Below are 23,411 nucleotides of genomic sequence, written 5' to 3'. Positions count from 1 at the left end.
GCGATTTATATAGAAAAATTCAAGGGATAGAAGGGGTGGATTTTGTCATAGAATGTGTCAGATTTCCGTTTCAAGAATTTTGGTTGGTAGGATGTTTTTCACCCAGGATGTAAATTTGAGTTTTTGCCTATTTATTGGTGAGCTAAGTACAGTTACCGATTTTTTTACGGTTGTCTATTGGCGAGTCTTGTCATAAAACCCACACCATCTTATTTTGAGGGTTCAAGCTATCGCTTCTTTCAGTGACTCATCCATTGTTCGATTATTGCCGATTTCTCTTTTATTAGAGTTCCAGGTCTTCAGTTTATCTCGCGACCCTATTTTTGCGTTAACAGACAACGCATAGTCTTATATCTTTATTGTCGGTTCAAACAAATAGAATTTTCCATTACGTGCTCATAACGGTTACAGGATTTTCGAAAACGCACGTTCCAGACTCCATTTTTATCTATCCGAGAACATTGCACGAGCAGTTTTGGACTGCTTGTTCAATATAATAAATTTTTTTTTATTAAATTTGTCTTGAACTTAAGGGCTCCTTGACGCGCAGTGTCGTTTAGTTCACGTTTACAGTCATAGATCAGCCAAAGTTGATAAAAACGTAGTCGTATATGCCTTGTCTGTTTGGATTTCGTCATCTGAAAGTTTCCTCTCGATTTCTCGATTTCTTTTAGTCATGTGAGCAAACATGAAAGAAAAAATAGGAAATAACAATAGAAAAATTTGAAACATGTCGAGATCATAGCTTACTTACCGATAAACAACGTTAGTATCCGATTTTCATTTATTCCAATCTTAAAGGCTATTTTAAACTTCTAGGGAAATTTCCGCGAAAAAGGGAAATCGTGGAGTCCACAGGACGTAACAAATGTCTTTTGGTTATTTATTGATTTAGCTCCATTGAAGTTTTGAATCTTTATGACGTCTGGTGGACATCTGTTTAAAGATTTTTATTCTATGTCAAAAATATCCACTGGATACTGATGCGGATGTCCTGTGGATATATATAAAATCTCGTATTGTGGACATTTGTATATTTAAAGCATATCTAATGGCAAAAATATCTACTGAATACTGATGCGGATATCCTGTGGATATTTATCAAATCTCGTATTGAGGACATATTTAAAGCATTTTTAATGGCTGTTTCTTACATATTCATGGATATCCCTAATGTCCCAGGGAACAAATGTCTCAAATCGAAACATAAGACGTCTTAAAGACGTTATATTGTTGTAGGCGTTCTATCCAAATCTTTTGTTCCGAGTGTGTCGTGCAAAATGGAGCCGTCGGATCGCGATACGCGTTCGCGATCTGTGTTTTTTCGACGTGACATGTATTGTGTGTGTTCAAAAAATGGAGTGAGAGTATAACGGCGTCAAGACAAGAAGTGACGGACCGACAGCGAGCATCGGGAGTGTTTTTTTGTGAACTTGTGTCTAATGGTTATTCTATATTGGTCGCAGAAGCCGAAAGAAATTACTGTGTTACTCGTCGTGAACTTTTAACGATAGTCGATTTTTTAAAATCCTTTCGGCATTATCTTTACGGGCGAAAGTTTTTGATCCGCATGTTTCTTTAAAATGGCTAATGTCTTTCAAAGATTTGGAGGGACAGTTGGCTCGTTGATTGGAGAGACTCCAACAATACGAATTTGAGATCGTCCATCGGAAAGGTCAGGCTCACGGGAATGCCGACGATCTTTCAAGACGACACTTTGTGAGTTGGACGGCTGCGAGTATTGCGCCAGAGTAGAGAAAAGTGCGGAGGAGCAAGAAAAGTTCCTCACTTGCGTAATTTTGGAAGGGGAAAAATTGTAAGATTAGCGTAAGGAACAGAAGAAGATTCAAGCCTCTCGGTTATTTACCAGAGCAAAGAAGCAGGAGTGCGCCTTTCTCGGACTGAGATAGCCGCTAGAGATGATTCTTTCCGAATTTATTGGTCGTATTAAGATGCTCTAGTTTTGAAAAATGGAATCCTTTATAAAAGATGAGTAGCGCCGAATCTGAAGTTCAGTCTTCTTCAATTAGTTGTCCCTCGCAAACAAATTAAAGAAATTTTGGAGAGAGCTCACGATTCGTCCTCAGGCATGAGTGGTGCGATTTCGACCCCGAGCACATCAGCGTTTGTCTCTGTGTGCGTAGTGGAGGGGGAAAAACGCCGATGTGCTCAAGCTCGAAATCGCACACTGTCCTTAGGTGGTCATTTCGGAATCAATAAGACTCTCGAGAAAATTCAAAAACAGTTTTATTGGGCCACTTGCAAACGGGACGTGGAAAACTGGTGCAAATTCTGAAGTTTGTATTTCCAAAAAGGGCCCTACGGGGAAAGGAAAATTCTTGCTACAGATCTATAATATGAAAGCCCCATTCGAAAGGGTACAAATGGATGTTCTTGGTTCACTTCTAGCTATCCCGTCCGGAAATAGATAGGGGAGACCGGGGCTAAACAGTCTGTTTTTTTTTGGTGCCGATTTTTAACAACAAAATAAATAATTTTATATAAATGTGGTATACCACTGTAAAGAGTGAACCTTTAGCTACAAAATTTATTTAAGAAATTTTTATCTACGTCGCTTTGTTTAACCGGTATAGAGCAAAAACGACAACGGTGGAAAAATTGAAATTTCAAAAATGCCGGGGTTAAAGCGTTCCCCTCCCCCCCGAGGCTAATCAGTCACACTGCATTTTCAATACATATACGTACATCTAATCCTGAAAAATGATAGGATACATTTTAATAATTGTTTTTTAAGAGAAAAATATAAAAATTTATTTAAAATTTTTATGCGAAACATTATTAAAAAATAATTGTTTTACTTATTCCATAAAACAATTTAGGCACGTGAATACAGATCCTGACGAGCGCACAACCACCACTCGACGACGACGACGACGACGATGACGGCCACGACCACCACTACCACGACCACGACAACGACGGCGACGACGACGACGACGACGACGACGACGACGACAACGACGACGACGACGACGACGATGACGGCCACGACCACCACCTCGACGACGACGACGACGACGACGACGACGACGACGACGACGACGACCACCACCACCACCGACACCACCACCACTACAACGGCGGCGACAATGACGCCGAGACGATGCGGCGAACGCTGGACGATGCGGTTGCACGCGCGACTGTCACTGACACAACGACCAACAACGACGATCTACCGCGGCCGGGACGCTCTACCACGCGCGCGGCATGTCAACTCTCGCGCGGAAATTGCGGGATCTCAGAGCCGTGCCGTGCCTCGCCGCGCCGTACCTCGCCGACGTGCCGTGAGCGCGAGCGATCTCGAAAACAACGGTCCGCCATCTTTTCGGTCGGCCAAAACACCCGTTTTGCGTGCGTACCATTTCCCTCCTATACAAACTGATGCACGTGCAAGGGAAGACAGAATCACGCATCACGCTCGAGGGAAACCTAACCTGAAATCGCCGTGAGCTGAAGTCGTGCGCCCGGCGCGCCACAGTGACGAGACAGGCGGATTAGTCCCGGGTGCTTACAGACAGATTAGCCCCAAACACAAGTTTCAGGTTTGATCGCCCATAAAATGTTAGACATCAACGATAATGAAAAAAATACACTGGATTCGTGTTCAGCATGTATTACTCTTTATAATCACGTACCTCGAGATTTGGAGAGCAAATATTATTGCAGATATTACAAAATTTCCACGCGCAGAAAGTTTCACTTTCACCTTCCGAAAACACGTTTGCCCTCGTAAAAATCATAACACGGCAGGTAACCTGCCGAAACTCCGTTGGTTACATAGGTACCATAAGCAGCGTTTACAATGTTAATAGCGAGTTCGCACAATATACAGGTTCCAAGATATTTGATTAGACGTATTTACCCCGTAGACGTTTTAGCCGCGGTCTCCCCTACTTACTTGTAATCGTTGATTGCTTCACCAAATGGGTGAAGGCTTTTCCATTAAAGAATATCAATGCCAAGACGGTGGCGGAAGTTTTTGTTGGGTGACCTCCGTATGGACACGTAACGATTGGACACCGCTCAATTGAACACCATACGATTGGACACAGCTTTAACATTGTACTTTGTCATTGAAGAGGGAAAACAATATACGCCTACGTCGTAACGCCCGATAGATTCAAGCTGAATCTAGCATTCTAGCTGCTTCCGCATAAAAGTCGAGAAGCCGTCCCTGACGACGAGTTGTTGACGGATGATCGTCAGATTTTTTTGGGCTGAGCCGTCACCTCCTCGTACAGATGTGCTCGCTACGGAATGTCTGTATAAGTGAATAAACCCGCTGAGAGCTTTTAAACCCTGGCGTAATCATTTCACTACGTTTCCCGGATTGCGCGAGCGTGATCGCGAGTACGCGCAAATGTGGAAAGAAAGCCGTGGAGCGCAACAATATGTATATCCCGATTTGGGACATACGTCTGGGATCTATCGAGACTATCCAGTAAATATCTAATACAAATTATGTTTTAAATGGTTATTTACTGGATATCATTATGTTTGCTACTAATTTTTGAATTATGGCTATATTATACTTCTCGTATTATGCTGTACAACATTTTTGCCAACATTTTGTCAATATTTTAAAATTTTGAAAAGGTGATAAAATATTTCAATTTAAATGGCTATATGTAATCTAGATAAAGTAAATAGGACATTTATTTCTACCATTAATATATAATAAATAAATATTAAATGTTTCTTTATACAATTATTAAAGGGACATATACCTTTTTTGGACAAAAAAAAATAGCATACTTCATGATTTTTTTCCGGTGAAAATATAACAGATACGAGGATCGGGTTTATCACAAATAAAAATACACATTTTAGATTGCATTTTCTGTTTTTCGTTTATTATTTGAAATGGAAAGTACTTCCCCTACAACTACTCAGCCCTAAGCCCTGCATGTCTTGTAGGGTTTTGCGGTACTGGCGGAATTTCCAAGCAATTCATCTAACACAAAAACTCAAAAAAGGTCTTAAAATTTATGTGGGACCCCGCTAGATGCAAGCAGCAGCGAGCAAGCGCTGGCAAGCGTGTGATCCAGAGACGAGAGACTCGTGCCGAAGAATTAAGATATCCGTTACTTATATACTGTATACCATTTCACTTAAAATATATTACTCTTTCATTTAACCATATTCCTACAAATATTGGGGGCTCAGCCGGGATTTGGCCAAAGTGGAAAGAGCCGTTAAGCTGCTACATAAGCAGCGGAAGATTTTCAAGGTTAGGTTAACCTCGGCGAAAAGCTATACGCACGACGTTGCGAGAAAGAACGAAGACTGCTAAGACGATGGAGAGGCTCGAGCAAATAACTAATAATATTAAGACAAGTTCTACGAAGGCTATTAAGGCGCTGCATAGGTTAGTGTTCGAGTAGGAAGGAGATCGCGGTAATCGGAAGCGGCTTCGCGAATTCGGCGGTTTCGCGTTTGCTAGCGATTCAGAGGAGTGTAAAAAGAAAATAACATACGCGGATGCACATCTCGGATGGGGAGATTTAGTCTCAATTTGTAACATTTTGGCGATCGATTATGCAGGCACAAAGAGAGAGTTGACGCAGAGGATCTGTGGTTATTTGTTGGATCTCGACACGCTTATCGAAGCCCACGAAGCTGGAAAAGATGATAATGACGATAACGACGACAAAGAAGAGGATGCTAACGACGATGGTGACAACGACACCAATGAAGATCGAGCGGAAGCTAGCAAAGACGAGAACGAAGAAAATAATGAAGATGAAAACGACAGACGACCAGGTAAGACTAGAAATACGATGGTTAAAAATAAATTTGCAATGACGTTCAGGGATATGGAGGATTCGATCACACCCTTCAGCGGGGACGAGGAATATCCAGTGGCACGATGAATTACGGACTTCGAAGAAGCAGCTGAGATTTATGAATAGACAAACATACAGAAAATGATATTCGCCAAGAAATCGTTACGAGGATTAGCCAAGCTGTTTATTCAAGGGGAAAGAGGATTGAATACGTGGAGGAAATTAAAAAAGGCACTCCAAGACGAATTTAAAGGTAAGATAAATAGCGCTGAATTACACAGACAGATGGACAAGAGGAAAATAAAAAAGGACGAATCAGTGCAAGCGTATTTTCTCACCATGAGAGAGATAGCAGCCAGAGGAGAAATAAAGGAAGAAGCGCTATTCCAGTATGTCATCGATGGTATAGATGACCAGCCGTCGAATAAAGGTATTTTGTATGGCGCCAAAATGTAAAAGAGTTTAAAGAAAAATTAAAAGCGTACGAGAAGATGAGAACGAAGGGTACTAGTAATAGTAAATTGCCGCATTCTACAATGAATAAGAAGACAAAACAGAAGGAAGAGATTTGTTGCTTCAACTGCGGCGAAATAGGCCATAAATCAACGACGTGCGAGAACAAGAGTAAGGGCGTTAAATGTTTCAGATGCAACGAATTCGGACACAAGTCAAATGATTGCAAAAAGGAGAAACCGAAGAGAACAAAAAAAGACGAAGAAGGAACTAAGAAAAGCGAATATAGTCTTGACCGTAAATAGTCTTGACGCTCCTACAAACATGTATAAGGAAATAGAAATCGCAGGCAAAAAGTTCAAGGCGCTATTTGATACCGGCAGTCAGCATAATATTGTTAGTCAGAGCGTGTACAAAGAAATCGGCGCTGTTGGATTATGCTTTTCCGGATTTGGTGGAAGTAAAGTTAAGCTACTAGGATGTTTTAGAGGCGATATCTTAATCAACGGCGAACGTTTTCATGTGACAATCTACGTGGTTGCCGATGACGTCATGACGATGGAAGCAGTCGTCGGGAATGAACTTTTATCTCAAGCAGAAATTAAAATAAATCAAGAAGGCTTTACCATTAACAAGATAAAACAGATACACCTGCTATTGGACACATCGTCGATGAAGAAAAGAGAAAGGAAGTACAGACGCTTTTAGATAATTACATGCCTAAGAAGATTAAGGAGACTAATATCGAAACAGCTAACAATTACGTTAGACGATGATCAGAAGATCTTTGCGCGACCACGACGTTTACCACTTCAAGAAAGAAAAGTCATGTCAGAACAAGTGGATCAATGGATTAAAGAAGGAATAATCGAGCCGTGCTCATCGCAGTACGCTAGCCAAGTTGTAGTAACTAAGAAAATGGATGGAACACCACGAATCTGTATTGATTATAGAGCAATTAATAGAGCTATGGTGAAAGATCGCTGCCCTCTGCCTCTTATAAAAGACATTTTAGATAAGTTGCAAGATTCCCGTGTTTTCAGCAGTCTGGATCTAAGAAACGGATTTTTCCATGTAGCTGTTAACAAGAGTAGTCAAAAATATACTACATTTGTGACGCACGATGGACAGTATCAATTCCGCAAGGTACCGTTTGGACTGTGCAACTCACCGGCAGTGTTCCAGCGTTTCATTAACAGAATATTTCAAGACATGACGATAAAAGAAATCGCGCTGCCGTACATCGACGATTTGATAATACCAGTAAAGGATATGGAAGACGCAATTCAGAAGCTGAAGTTGGTGTTGAAGCGGGCGGAAGAGTATGGACTAGAGATTAACAAAAAGAAGTGGCAGTTGTTGCAATGACGTATTGAATTCTTGGGACATGTCATCGAGGATGGGAAGCTGTACCCGTCATCGGAGAAAACGAAAGCAGTAATGAAATTCCCAGAACCGAAAACTCTCAAGCAAATACATAGTTTCTTAGGCCTAACCGGTTATTTCCGGAAATTTATCCCACAGTACTCCCGTATCGCAAAGCCGTTGAGCAATCTGTTGAAGAAAAAACAATCGTTCCGATTTAAAGAAGAAGAAGTTAATGCTTTTAGAACACTAAAACAATGCTTAACAGAGGAACCGGTTCTAAACATTTTCAATCAAGAGTACGAGACTGAGGTTCATACCGATGCCAGCCAGGATGGTTATGGTGCCATGATGTTGCAGAAATCCCCTGAAGATAGTAAACTGCATCCCGTGTATTTTATGAGTAAGAAGACGTCAGATGCTGAAAGAAAGTATTCTAGCTACGAGCTTGAGGCGTTGGCAGATGTAGAAGCCTTGAAGAAGTTCCGCGTCTACTTGTTAGGCAAGTCATTCAAGATCATTACGGATTGCGCTGCATTTCAGCAAACGATGCGGAAAAAGGATCTCACGCCGCGTATAGCACGATGGGCTCTGTTCCTGGAGGATTATAATTATACTATTGAGCACCGATCTGGATCACGATTGAAACATGTTGATGCGCTCAGTCGCTACCCAGTGATGAAAGTGGGATCGGTTAGCAATATCGTTCCGAAGATGAAAAAAGCACAGGATGACGATGAAATCATTGAAAAAATTAAGGAGCACTTGACAAAATGACCATACCAGGACTATTTGTTACGGCATGGATTGGTTTATAAGCAGTTGCATGGTTGCGAGTTGATCGTAGTCCCTAAAACGATGCAATATGAGATTATAAGAAATGCGCACGAGAGGGGCCATTTTGCTGCCAAGAGCACCGAAGATAAGGTAAAACGAGAGTTTTTCATTCCTGAACTCCACGCTAAAGTCGAAAAGTGCATCGCAAACTGCGTAAAATGCATCCTGATTAATAGAAAGTCGGGAAAGCAAGAGGGGTATCTACATCCGTTAAGTAAAGAAGATATCCCGTTGCACACGTATCATCTGGATCATTTGGGGCCACTCGAGACGACGCACAAGAAGTACAAGCATATTTTAGCTGTCATAGATGCCTTCACTAAGTTTGTGTAGCTGTACCCCACTAGGACAGTCACTTCCAAGAAAGTTATCGACAAGCTGGAAGTACAGAAAAGTATTTTTGGTAATCCTAGTAGGATCATCTCGGACAGGGGCACCGCGTTCACATCGGCTGAATTTGAAGACTATTGCCAGAAAGAGAACATCGAACACTTCAAAGTTACAGCGGGTTTGCCCAGGGCGAACGGGCAGGTGGAGCGTATCAACAGGACAATCATTCCAGTACTTGCCAAGATGTCAATCAATGAACCCACGAAGTGGTACAAGCACGTTGCCAAACTACAACAAGTTTTGAATTCTACCTACCAACGCAGTATTGATACAACGCCATTCGAGTTGCTAATAGGTACCAGGATGAGGACTAATGAGAATCTCAGGATAAAGGAAGCAGTTGAGCAGGAGATGGTTCACCATTATGACGCCACACGCAAGCAGTCTAGAGATGATGCCAGGCAACAAATCGAAGCAGTCCAGTTAGAAAATCGGAGACACTACAACTTGAGACGCAGGAATCCTAATAAATACCTAATAACTCAATGATCTGGTGGCCAAAAAACGCATCCAAGCAGGGCCAGGATTGAAGCTGAAACCCAAGTATCTAGGGCCGTATCGTGTCACCAAAATAAAATCCGGTGATACGTACGAGGTGGAAAGAGTAGGAGACGGTGAAGGGCCAGCGAAGACTACAACTTGTGCGGAATACTTGAAGCGATGAGCTAGACCGGAGCAGGACGAGCAGATGCCATCCGAGGCGGATGACGCTTCAGGACGGCCAAACTGTGGGACCCCGCTAGATGGAAGCAGCAGCGAGCAAGCGCTGGCAAGCGTGTGATCTAGAGACGAGAGACTCGTGCCGAAGAATTAAGATATCCGTTACTTATATACTGTATACCATTTCACTTAAAATATATTACTCTTTCATTTAACCATATTCCTACATTTATGACATAATTTTTGTAATCCCTATCGAATGGGATTTCTAGAATTTTGATTTTTAACCAAATGACTTTCAAACTTAAGACATCGATTTTTGGCCAAAATTTTAATTTTGTTTCCTAAAAAATAAGAATAATTAAAAAATTGCAAAAAGTATCCAATATAGAAACTACAAAATTTTATATACTTGTGGTAGGTCTAAACGGCTATTAAATCGTTGAGTCGTTTTCGAGTTTCGACCAGTACCAATTTTGAAAACATGGTTCTGAGGAAAAAGCTTTTAAAGTTTTACAACAGGTTTACACTACAATAAAACTGATTTTTTTCAACTTACAAATCATCTATTCTAGGCCTAAAAGTGAATCCTCCTTAGCCAAATTTTCGTCCTCCAATTGATTTTTGGCAAGTCGGCGATGAATTCTGACCTCCCAAATCGCGTGTTGCGCGCAAATGTCTGCTTGGCCGAATCGGCGAGTGTCACTTGAAGCTGTGAATTGCGCTTCATTTCGGCCAGTTTTTATTCCCATTGTGCTCATTATTTTTAATAAAGACGTGGCTTCCTCGTTAACTAGACAAACTGCTATGTAAGTTGCTATTTCAACGATGCACTGCTGTTCGAAATTTTTGGTGCCATTTTCCAAATTAAGTTATTATAACTTTTGTTATTATTTTGGGTAAACCCGCCGAGACAACATTTTAGCAATGTTTCATTAGACAGATCTTTAGATAGAGTGAATCGCATTCTCGGGTGAGCCGCCTTTCTACCTGAGCGCCGCTCCACAAAAGGCTATCGCATGCCTGCATGTGCAGCGCGCAGTACAAAGCGCTGTATCCTCTATACTTGTTCAAATTTCAAAAAACGGCGTTAGGATTTCATTCTTAAGGGGATCCTATAGTGGCAGTAATTATCGACATTTAGTTAAAAGCAAACCACTTTTAATTGGCTCTACTGAATTGCAAAATTCTTTTACAGAATTAAAGTACGCACAAAAATGTAGAGGGCTAGGGTCGGTTTTACATCCAAAACAAAAAAGAATTGAAAATTTGGGCACATAGAGCTGTCACTGACGACAATATTTGGTTATACAAAAATACTGCAGTTTATATATACAAAATGAGAATCTAGTCCTCTAGGAAAAACATTGAAGAACAATATCGTGCAATTACAACTACGATAGAAGTATAGAAAAAAAGTGTCATGCTTTTAACTTTTATATATGCAAAAAGCACATGCAGGTTGATAGGATAAGCAGTATTGCGTGTAGCGAGAGATGGCGCAGCAATCGAACAAGGACAGATGCCTCTCGTTAGACAAGGACAGATATAGATATATAACATAGAAAACAGGATTAGAAATGTTGACATTATCTACATCGAGGAAGTTCGGCTTTTGCTATAGGATCCCCTTAAAACATTAAACGTTCAAAATATGCAAGGAAAAAAAATCGATTTTTTCAAACCAAGAAAGGTATATTAACCTTTAACAAGAAGAGGGCGCGAGAAACGGGAAACGAATTTCAACGAAACGTATTCCTATAAGTAATAAAACATAGTCAAGCGCTAGTGCGCAACGCTCAGTTTTCAAGAAAAACGCTCTTAAAAAATAGATACACAGATATATCAGTTCGCGAACGGAAAGGAGAATGTTAAAAAAGTGACGATTTTGGCCCCAAGGGTAAAGTTAATAGACCTTGAAAAATCATTGCTTCCCATAAAGCACAAAATATTTTTAAAAATATTTTTTAGAAAGATTAAAATAATTCACAAAAATATTTTTTTTAATGTTTTTATGTCCGCCAGGTTATGTCAGAAAAATATTTTCAAAAATATTTTTAAAAAATTGCAAACAAATATATTCAATATTCGTAAAATCTTTTAAAAATATTGCTTTGAAAAATAAAATATGTTTAACCCAATCAGCAATAATTGTTTCACGTTTAAAAGATTTTTTTAATACTTGAAAAATATACATCTTTATATCTTGCTTTGGAAAATATTTTGTATATTTATAGCATCGCAGTGGTGTTGGGTAAGCCTTGCGTTGTATTCCTGGCGAAGATATGTGACGCGAATGTCATGATTTTGCTTTGCCGGAGGCCTGCTTATATTAGAACCCAACTGAAATTTACTTGCGAGTTAGTCTTACCATTATGCGCCGCCTAGCAGCGTCGTTGCGAACTAGCACGGAAAGATGTACATACTACCATGCATCTTTCTTAATTAAGAATATTTCATAATATTTCAAAAATATTTTTAAAAATATTTGAAAAAAGATTATAAAACCAATAAGAAATAAAAATATTTTTTAAATATTTTGAAACAAGATTATGATACAATAAATATGTAAATTTAAATTAATATTTCAAAAATATATTTCAAATATTTAAGAAAATTTTGCCTGGGTGATAAAAAAAAAACATTTTTTATAATATTTTTAAAAGATTCTTAAAATATTCTTTAAAATGTTACCACAAAAAGTTTTTAAACCATTTTGAAATATTCCTAAAACCATTTTAAAATGTTTCTCGCAATATTTTTATAGAAATATTTAAAAATATTTTTTGAAAACATTTTATGCTGTATGGGCATGCATCTTTCTTAATTAAGAATATTTCATAATATTTCAAAAATATTTGAAAAAAGATTATAAAGCCAATAATAAATAAATTTAAAATATTTTTTAAATATTTTGGAACGAGATTATAAAACAATAAATATGTAGATTTAAATTAATATTTTAAAAATATATTTTAAATATTTAAGAAAATATTGTCTGGGTGATAAAGAAGAACATTTTTATAAATATTTTTAAGATTTTTAAAATATTCTTAAAAATGTTACCACAAAATGTTCTTAAATCATTTTAAAATATTCCTAAAACTATTTTAAAATGTTTCTTGCAATATTTTTACAGAAATATTCAAAAATATTTTTTAAAAACATTTTGTGCTGTTTTGTGTCCTCAAATGACAAGAAATAACAATCATTTGTCCGACAAGTGGTGGAAACATTGCTAAAATGACTTAAATGCAGGTAAAAAATCACATTATCCGCATACGTAATAGTAATAATTAAAATTATGATTCTAATCAGAATTGTGAGTACATTCTGCATGTAAAGATCGCGAACTACATTAGCACTAACCTAGATGCACTACGTGGAAGTACAGATCCGCTTAGCATCCCTTGACAGAGATCAGGACTCCACAGTTATTCATTTTTGTGACCCTCTCTGTCGTGCGTGTGCGTGTGCGTGTGCGTAATGTAGTTCGCGATCTTTACATGCAGAATGTACTCACAATTCTGATTAGAATCATGGTTTTAATTATAATTACAGTAAAAAAATGACATTATTCGCATACGTAACAATGTCATTTTTTACTGTATTATAGCCATTTTAGCAATGTTTCCACCACTTGTCGGACAAATGATTGTTAGCTGTTATTTGAAGACTCAATTTAAGCAATAATTTTTCAAGGTCTATTCACATTACGCTTGGGGGCCAAAATCGACACTTTTTTAATATACTACTTTATTTTCGTCGAAGCGGCGTAGCAACGCATCTAAGACGCTTGACTGCTACGCTGTCGGACTGGGTTCAATTCCTGTCGACTTTTTGTAAACATTTTTTTTCTTTCAGCATAAGTAATAATAAAATAGTTAAGCAAAATTACTTTATTTAAATAAATTTAATAATTCTAACAAGAAATAATAAATAAAAGAAAAGAAAATGCTTACTCTACCTTTAAAAAATGTTTTTAATACACATAATTAACTTTAATTATAATAACTACTGTTATATGGAATAATAGTTATTATTCGCTGCTTGAAATGTTATAAATAAATTTGAAGACAATGATTAAATTACTGCACTTTAAAATAATAAAACACGTTTTTCTCGAAAACGGCACTTTACTATGTTTCACTACGAGTGAAAGATATAGGAATTAGTTTTATTAAAATCCATTTTCCCGTCCTCGCACCCTCCCCTTGTAAATATACAAAAAAGCTTTTAACTTATTTTGTACACATAGAGCATCCAAATAAATAATAAAGTTGTTACTATTTCAGGTACTAGAATATGCAATCTTAGGGATATTCAGTGCTTGAAGAAATATAAGTGTAAGTGTGCGTAAGTACATATATATATCTAGATTTGAATTTGAGTACTTTTAATTTTCAAATCTTTTAAATGTTCATATTTATTTATATTAAATAAATTTATATTAAATAAACACTAGCGCTTTGTATTGAAATGTTCCTATAAATAATACTATAATAATGAGCACTGACACATAATCGTTTCCAGTAGAGCTTCGAAGTTTGTTTGGATCTGGCTATCCGATTTTTCGGATAACGAGTAAATTTGATACTTTATATAAATTCAGATTACTCAATTTAAATTTTCTAAGATACCTGAATAATAAAAATATTAAATCCAAATTTGGGTCGCGATTGCAATGGATTCATTAAATTTAAATTTGAGTTTGGACCGGGGTGAGAAAGCATATTCAGGCCACCGTATATTTGAGATATGGATGTGTGTGTAAACGTGTTATAAATAGTAATTATACAGAAAGAGGACAACATCACTGATTTCAATGACCTTGACATATGTTGTCAAGAACGTAATCCTGAGTAACTTTTCCTTGTAACTTAATCGGCGGTCACTGCTTATTTAAAAATTATGAACAAAAAAAGGTTGAAAAATTTTACAAGTTTACGTCAGTGCTAAGGGAAGTAATTTACTGATATGTGTGTATAGACAGTACACATATAAGCTACCGCTCCTCCTTCGCAGTCAGAGATGGATGGGGGTGAACCTTGGTTCGCGTGGAAAGTTTTTCACCCATACAACAACAATTAAGTTAGGTTAGACCTGTGGTGGGTTATGAATACAAAACTGTGAATTACGGTTAATAAATATGTATGCCTTTATTCTTAATATCATAGCTACTTGAATATCTATCGGTCAGAGCTAGACTGCTTCGTCATCTCAAAATCTCAAACATAATGAAAGGTCACGCTATCGGCATGCGTTCATCCATTGACCACGGACTTATAGATGTCCCCCCCCCCGAGTGACTTGGCTTCAAGTCGCGAATCGGACGGTACGACGTCCAAATTCCTAGCATCTGGTTCCCGACGGGCCTGGTTGAGGCTCGTCCGAGTTTTTTGCTGGGGCCACCTGTCTCGGCTATCTCAATGAATGCGGGTTTAAGACAGTCCACACTGACCTCCGTTGGCTGTCCCTTGTAATTGATCCTGTAAACAGAATTAGAGACTCTTTTCATTATTAAAAATGGTTCTTCGTATGGTTGCTTCAGCGGTTTCCTCGCCTTGTCTACTCGTAAGAATTATTAAGACGTGTGTGCAGGTCTGCATGTCTTTATGCATAAACGCTCTTCTTTTTACATGGTGCGTTGTGGGCTGCGCGCGAACTTTCTTCATATGCTCCCTAAATTGTTCTATAAATATTTGTGGGTATCAGCTGCTTAGTTCCGTCGCGAAATATTCACCTAGCAGCGTCGTTCCATATACTAATTCTGCAGTCGATGCTGATATGTCCTGTTTGTAATTCGAACGGAGACGGAGTAATGTCACTGGAAGGATTTCAGTCCAATTCTGTGTTTTATAACACTTAATCGCGGTTTTTAGTGATCGGTGCCATCTTTCTATAATCCCGTTGGACTATGGATGGTACGCGGTAGTACGAATTCTCCTGCTCCCAATTAGCTTCACTAGCGCTTCGAATATCAGGGATTCGAACTAGGCTCCGCGATCGGTCGTTATAATTGCTGGAGTTCCGAACCTGGCGACTCATGTTGAAAAGAAAGTAGTAGCTACGGTATTTGCTGACGTGTCCACTATTGATACTGCTTCAGGCCAACGAGATCTATTTATCATTGTCAGACAATACTTATATCCATTTGATATGAGTAGAAGTCCTAAAATATCTAAATGTATGTGTTGAAACTTTTCCTCAACTTCACCTCTATATGTTCCGGAATTCTCCTGTTATGCCGAATCTTTGCGCGCTGGCATGCTAGACAGGTTCTCGCCCACTTGGCGATGTCCCTGTTCATGCTGGGCCATATGAAACGCTGTCCAATCGTCTTCCTCGTAGCTCTGCCACTCGGGTGTGCGAGGTTATGTATTGCATCGAAGATCCTTTTCCTTAATGTCGCAGGGACGTAGATCCTGATTTGCCTGGAGACATCGCAGTAACTTTCTCGCTGTTGTCCAATCGTAATTCCTTTAGTTTCGATGCTGCTGGCGATTGCAATAGAGTCCGCAATTCTTCATCCTCTTGTTGCTCGGCAACCAGTTCCTCTGTACTGACAATTACGGGCATGTCGATAGCGCTAATTCTGGATAGCGCATCCGCGACTTTGTTCTCTTTGCTTGCAATGTGTTTTATCTTGTGAACTGCGCTATATAGTCTAGCTGTCGTAGCTGTCTTAGTGACGCCTTAGTTAGTCGGATTCTGCAAAAAAGCATAGGTAAGCTTTTGATCTGTACGAATTGTCAATTGTTGTCGTCCTTCAACTAAATATCTAAAAAAATTTTATTCCTTCGTATACCACTAATAGTTCTCTGTCATATGCACTACATTTACGCTGTGTTTCGGTCAATTTGGAAAAGAATCCCAGTGGCTGTCGAGTTCCTTCGTATTCCTGCTCCAAGACCGCTCCGATTGCTACCTCTGAGGCGTCTGTGCTCAATACTAATGGTGCTTCCGCGATTGGGTGTGTTAATAAGGCTGCTTGAGCTAACTGCTCTTTGCATTTATGAAATGCTTGTTCGATTGGTTGGTCCCATTAAATTCGGCCTCTATCCTTCTTCTTTGAACCAGCTATAAGTGCATGAAGCGAAGCCTGTATGTCTGCCGCCTTAGGAATAAAACGGTCTATAAAAGTTGAGCATTCCCAAGAATCTGCAAAGTTCTTCCATCGTTTCCGGCTTCTTATAGTTAAATATGGCCTCGACTTTGCTTTTTAAGGGTTTTGTTTCCTCCTCCGATACCGAATACCCCAGATATTGGACTTCAGATTCTCCAAATCTGCATTTGTCGATGTTAATCGTAAGGCCGTATTTTCTGAACCTAGAAAATATCTCTCGGAGATGCTCCACATGGTCCTCTTCTGTTTCCGATGCGACTATTACATCATCTAGATAACAGAAACAAAATTTTAGCTCTCTAAAAGTACTGTATCCATGAAACGCTGGAAGGTTTGGACCGCGTTTCGCAATCCAAATTGCATGACTTCAGCCTGGAACAATCCGAAGGGTATTATTATGGCTTTATCCTGTTCTGCTATTGGTATCTGATGATTACGCTCTATTTAAATCGATTGTACTAAATACCTTGTGTGCGAGAGTGCACTTATACGCGAGCGAAAGCGCGTATATATTTGCGCTGGTTATGACATATGTAGACTATATATAACACTTACATCAAATTAAGAAGTAGTCTACCACGTAAGGCAGTTGGCTCACGATCCAGAGGTCCCGAGTTCGAATCCCACCAAGGTGTATTTTTTTCAAATACGAGAAAATATTTATAATCATAGACTTCATCTTAAGAAACAAATTTAGTTATAAAATAGTAATAAAATTTCAAAAAAAATAATTTTTTTTATGCCGGGTGAATATAAATGACAGAATATTTTTTTGGGGTGAATTTAATGCGATCCAATACTTTTGAATGCTAAGCATCAACCACTGCTGTCTCACATTTAGCGCGGTAAAGTTTTATGCGAACCAATACTTTTCAATCCCTTTCTTCGCATCAGAAAGCAGAATTTAAATTAATTCTTTTCAATCCGACATTTTATGCAGGGAACCTCATCTTTATGCTGACATTCCAAATCTATTTCTTTGGCTTTTACGACGCGGTTTCCGACTGAACGATACAAAAAGCACTGCTCCCCGACTGTAATGAAAACCTTCTTATCGTGCAATATTGAGACAATAGATTCGTCCTGCCATGTCTGTGAAGTTGGCCCCCTTTTTCAAAATTCGGAAAAATTTATTAGAGTTCTGGATTCCCCAGCAAGAGTTCTAGAGTTCTCTATAGTTTTTAGAAAGAGTTCCGTCATTTAAAGTGGTGAAAACACCATTTAAAAAATGGGAGGACTAACTTCACGGCGCCCCCCATTTTTGAAAAAAAAATGAATTTTTTATGGTAGTTCCGGATAGATTTCGATGAGTTCTAGAGTTTAAAAACCCTATAGGTTTTAAAAAGAGTTCCGTTCAAATAAGCCCAAAAATCGATGTCAAAGTTGAACAAAAAATTTCCACTTTTAAAAAAAATCAATTTTTTATGGTAGATTCAGAAAGATTTCGACGAGTTCTAAAGTTCCCTATATATAGGTTTTATAACGCTCTGACCGATACTTCAAAAGTTACAGCCCCTCAAAGTGCCGCACCTAAAATTAAAAAATTATTTTACCGGAGTTCTGGCGGGAGTTCTGGTCGCCCCCCGAGGAGTTCTATCGAAAACTATCAGGGTCCGAAGCGCTCCGACCAATATTTCAAAAGTTACAGTTCCTTAAAATGCCGCATCTAAAATTAAAAAATTATTTCAAAATATACATATTTCAATAGTATATATATTTCAAAAGTTACAGCCCCTCAAAGTACCGCACCTCGAAAATTTTCTAAGTCTCGAGGGGTAACACTTTGAAGGGCTGTAACTTTTGAAATATTGGTCGGATCGTTTCGAACCCTGATAGTTTTCGATAGAACTCCTCGGGGGGGGGGGGCGACCAGAACTCCCGCCAGAACTCCGATAAATCCATTTTTTAATTTTAGGAGTGGCACTTTGGAGAGCTGTAACTTTTGAAATATTGGTCGGATCGTTTCGGACCCTGATAGTTTTCGATAGAACTTTTCGGAAGGCAATCAGAACTCCTGCCAGAACTCCGGTAAATCCATTTTTTAATTTTAAGGGTGGCATTTTGGAGGGCTGTACTTTTTAAATATTGGTCGGATCGTTTCGGACCCTAATAGTTTTCGATAGAACTTCTTAGGGGGCGATCAGAACTCCCGCGAAAACTGCCGATTTGTAAAAAAAAAATTACCCCTTTTGTTATTATGCAAATTATATCGCTGCACAAGGACCTTATCTTTACGAAATCTTCATCCGAATTTTTACGACGAATATCTGGCCCTTGAATGAGATTGCACATGAAGTCAAACAATTTTTCGGGAATTTCGCATTCTCCACGAATGACGTCGTCTGCGGTCAGATTGTTAGGCAGCCTTTTGCTTCCAAGAGATGTGACACAATTTCTCAATTCGTAAGCTACAAATATATATCTTCAAATATATTTTTGTCTTTCGTGTCTAAAATCGCGACCTTACTAGCTATAATCGGGAAATGTCGACGTCACGCATGTAGACAATTTTCTTTCGATGCAATTTGGTTGATACCTCTACTGTGATACGGTCACCGAAAGTACTCATAATCTTACTTTCTAAATTGTCAGCACGGTAATTCTGGAAGTCCTCGAAGCGTACTTTGCTTCTTTCAAACTCCAATAATAGGGCCTTGTATCGCGAAAGTAAGTCGGCGAGGTACATGATTCGGTTTTTTTCGATGATTTCCGCGGTTATGAGCGCAGAAAGAGAGTCAAATGCTGTCTTATGCAGCTCTCTATTTTCATGCCAGTTATCGGGCTCAGAGCGCTTCTCGGTTTGCTGCTTCATCTGTACCTGATATGAGGTAAAGCAGGTTGAGTGATATGCTACGGTTTCTTTTCTCTAGTTTCGCGAGTACCCGAGTATCATTCAAAATTTTCGCCGTTTCTTTTATCGCATCTACGATTGTTTCTGACTGCGGAAATAAAACGTAAACCCGTCGCCTGCCAATTCTCTTTTCTATGTTACCGCAAAAAAGGCATGCCGATTTTTTGTTTGATGTAGATGACGATTCCCTTAGTGGAAGTACTTGCTCAGATGAATAATGTAGAGTCTGTGCCGATCCTGATGCATTGTTATCTGAAATATCTGATACCGATGGTTCACTCGGCCGTTGGGTCAAAAGTCGTTGATGTCGCAGCAGGCGCATAATTTTGCTGATTTTAATGGAGTTGATGCAAGTGGCGGCTAATGGAGCAAATATTTTTTGTAAATGTTTATTTCATCAGTTATTGAAATGACGAAGATCTTTAAACACGAAATCAGTAATCAACAGAAATGAGGAGGTCGTATTATCAGTGTAATCGTGATGCAGCTTCAGAATATCTCAATACCTTCTTCAAGTCCTCAGACAGTGAAGTAAGGGAATGATCGTTCAGGAAATCGCTCGATTGTTCAATATGATAATTGTCCGAATTTTTCTCCTTTCCAACGTCAGAGGTACTTGGCTGCACGTCAACAGTAGACGTACTTGGCTGTTCCTGCAAAGTAGATTTAATCAATTAAAAAATAATCGAGGCAAAACTAATTTTTAAGCATGAATTACTTTTCTCGATTCTTTTCAAGTAATTTCGAGTAAAAAAATTCAAGTAATATTCTTTTCGTTCTTTTCTAAATTCAAATTAATTGCAAAGAACGCTGTTTGGTATACGTACAAGGTCATTTGACGCGGTATGTGCGCTTTGCCAATCGGGAGCCAATGGGAGTCTCGATGCCTGTGAATATGCATTATGCTGAGTCCGGGAAATTTCATGTTATCCTCATTTTGAACAAGAAATTTTACTTACAGTTTGTGTTTTGCAGAAATTGTCGGATTCCGTCTTGTACTTCTGCTTCAAAACTGCAATTTTTTTTGTAACACGATAAATGGTAGTCGTAATTTTGTACCGACTCTATTGTCAGCTGAATGCCGCCGTATTTAAAATTTTTTTTGCGACGAAACAGTAACATTAAAAAGCACTTTTTGAAAGATACATTGTTAAATGCAAGCACTGCTCCACCAGTGCCGCACAGAAAACACTTGTCCATTTTTCAAAAACAACAATTTAACTCGTAAAATGTTTAACTTGAAAAATGTTAACGTCTGCTGTCAACCTAGCTAAGCACTATTGACGCATGCGTACAAAGTAACCTCTGTGTCTCTCCGCGGTCAGCCAATCAGCAAGCAAGCCGGTATTGCGAGCTCGCGCAGGCGAGAACGGGTTATTTAAATGCTGGCAACCACCAGTTGCGGCAGTTTTTACGCAGGCAACCGTATTCCATCGTGTAGAGAAAAAATTTAGTTTCAATTTGTGTAAAAATTATCTCGATACACGATAAACGTTGATAATGAACGAAAAAGGACCTTTTTGCACCTGGCTGCCAGGAGGTTGCGGCAGACTGAGAGGTGGCAACCTATTTTTTACAAGTTCTTTAGATCACTCTCTTTCAGATGACGCTTCATTTACTTCGTAAACAAATAAACGAAGTTGTTTAAAAAAATTTAATTAAAACAGCTCTAATTGAGGGTACTTGCGGCAAGATTTTGCTAGGCACACCGGCAGCGATGTATGACCTGATATGTAATCTTCCATTAAAATCGCATTTTGATAAAATAACAGATAAACGTATAAATTACGCGGCCGGATCCTAGACTACAATTGTTGTTGTTTGTCACGCTGACAATGTTTATAACGTGGGTTTTTCTATCGCACAAGGACACATAAACAGCATTCGAGAAACGTCTTGAAAATTATAGATTAAATAATGTTCCCGGAAAAGCCTATGTTATAATGCAAAGGACGAAGAATTACATAGGATTATAATTTTATTGAATAACGAAGGCACACGCATTGTGCCTTTTCGTGCAACGAAATCGATGCACGCTACGATGAAATCGCGATCTCAAACATCCATGTAATTGATACAAAAAAATTTTGTATATTTGGCACAGGATACTGATCAGGCTTAGCAATTTTATTAACTCCCTTATAATCTCCGCATATTCGCCATCCTTTGGTCCTTTTCCTCTTCGATTTCCGTCTTGGCATATTTATATCTTCCGGGCGACAATCTTCTTACCCTATCTACGACAGGTGGGCCTCGCGTAACTATATAATGTTTTACGTCGTGCTTGATCATCTCTCTTTTCCCTGGTCGAGTAATCTCTATGTACTCTTCCAAGATCTTACGGTAGCGAGCATCCCGTTTGAGCGTAGATATATCGACTGCGTACTAATACTGGCTATGCGCCCCTGGGTCTTCAGACCTGTAATTCGATTAATTAGTTTTTTGTTTTTTATATCAACTAAGAGATCATAGTGACATAAAAAATCAGCGCCCATAATTGGCTGGAACACATTAGCTACTATAAATGTCTAGTCATAGCTTTGCCTAAGCCCCAGGTTAAGTTCCAGTCTTCTCTCCGTACCACTTAATTACTGACCCGTTCCGCCCGTTCGCTGCATATAACTTAAGACTAGTAAACCTTACTTTGTTTTCCGGTCCAATTATTTCACAGGACGGATATGTCCGATCCGGTATTAATTAAAAAGGAAGCTCGGGTATTCTTATCGAACACCACGAGGCGCGACTGCTTTTCGTTGCCTGCCGCGGCCGCCTTAATCCGCGCTGGCGATCCTAATTTTCCTGACTTTTTGCATCCTTCTTCCAAGTGCATGGTTCAAGTGCATTTATATAACTCCTTTCCGAACCTATTGTGATAATAACAATAGTCATCATTATGCGGTTGCCTACTCACGGATTTACTGCGTTCTCTTGACTTTTGGAATTGGCTCGAGAGTATCTGCCTCTACTACGCTGTCTAGATCTCTTTCTACGGACCTCCGTGGTTAATTTCTGCACCATTTGCCTGAGTTCCTGCACCTGAGTTCGAGGGAATTGTTTGGACTGCTGGCGCCGTTGTTCGCTTGCTGAATCTCGAGCAATTGACCCTGTGGCCTCATAACCTCGATGATCCGATCTGCCTGTAACGCCAGCTGACTCAAATCCTCTACCTGGCTTATTGAATTTGTTCAAGGAACAAGGTACGCAAAACATTTTCTGTGCATTGACTTCCTGCCAAGTTGGGCAGACGTTGCAGAAAATGGGAAAGTTTCTTGTTACTCAGCTCCTGTCCTCGCAACAGTTTTCTTAATTTTGATTCTTGCGACTTGCCAAATTATTCATAATATTGGCCACAAATGGTTCTATAGCGGGATCCAGATGGATTAGCACATACCGATATTTGGTGTCGTCTCCCGTTATTCGGTTCAGCGCAAACGTTGCTTCGATTACCTGGAACCAATACGTCAGAATCTCTTGCCAGAAAAGCTGCGGCAGCTTGATCTACTTAGCTAATCTTATCCATGACCCTTGCGTTGCGGGATCCAGTTGGTTCACTTCTGGCTGCGCTTCGTATGCGGCAAGGCCCCCGCCAGGTCGCCGCTCTGAGGCCGCATCTACCCGTGCCTGTTCTCCGTAGAATCCCTCGGCGTTTTGAGGATCCTGGTTGGAACGCGTCGGACTTCGGTGGACCAAAGACATCTCTCGCGGAAATCACGTCGGGGTCACCAAATTATTTCCTGTGGCGGGTTATGAGTACAGAACTATGAATTACAGTTAATAAATATGTATGCTTTTATTCATAATATCACAGCTACTTGAATATCTAACGGTCAGAACTAGACTGCTTCGTCATCTCAAAATCTCAAACATGGTGAAAGGTCACGCTATCGGCATTCGCAAATCCATCTTGTGCGTTCGTCCATTG

The 23,411-nt window shown here is 39.2% G+C and overlaps 1 protein-coding gene and 1 pseudogene across 3 annotated transcripts in view; one reads left to right on the top strand and one right to left on the bottom strand.

Moving 5' to 3' along the window:
- Positions 1 to 23,411, top strand: part of LOC139814922 (sodium channel protein Nach) — a 364,065-nt gene that overhangs the window by 278,904 nt on the left and 61,750 nt on the right. For all 3 annotated transcript variants that reach the window (XM_071781444.1, XM_071781445.1, XM_071781446.1), the window contains one exon: positions 13,808 to 13,858. In XM_071781444.1, coding sequence (XP_071637545.1) covers positions 13,808 to 13,858 — 51 coding nt within the window. The remainder of the gene's footprint in view (positions 1 to 13,807; positions 13,859 to 23,411) is intronic.
- Positions 14,758 to 15,822, bottom strand: LOC139814813 (uncharacterized; annotated as a pseudogene).

The sequence above is a fragment of the Temnothorax longispinosus genome, chromosome 6 (assembly GCF_030848805.1).
Source record: "Temnothorax longispinosus isolate EJ_2023e chromosome 6, Tlon_JGU_v1, whole genome shotgun sequence".
NCBI lineage: Eukaryota > Metazoa > Arthropoda > Insecta > Hymenoptera > Formicidae > Temnothorax > Temnothorax longispinosus.
This window is presented reverse-complemented; position numbering and strand designations above follow the sequence as displayed.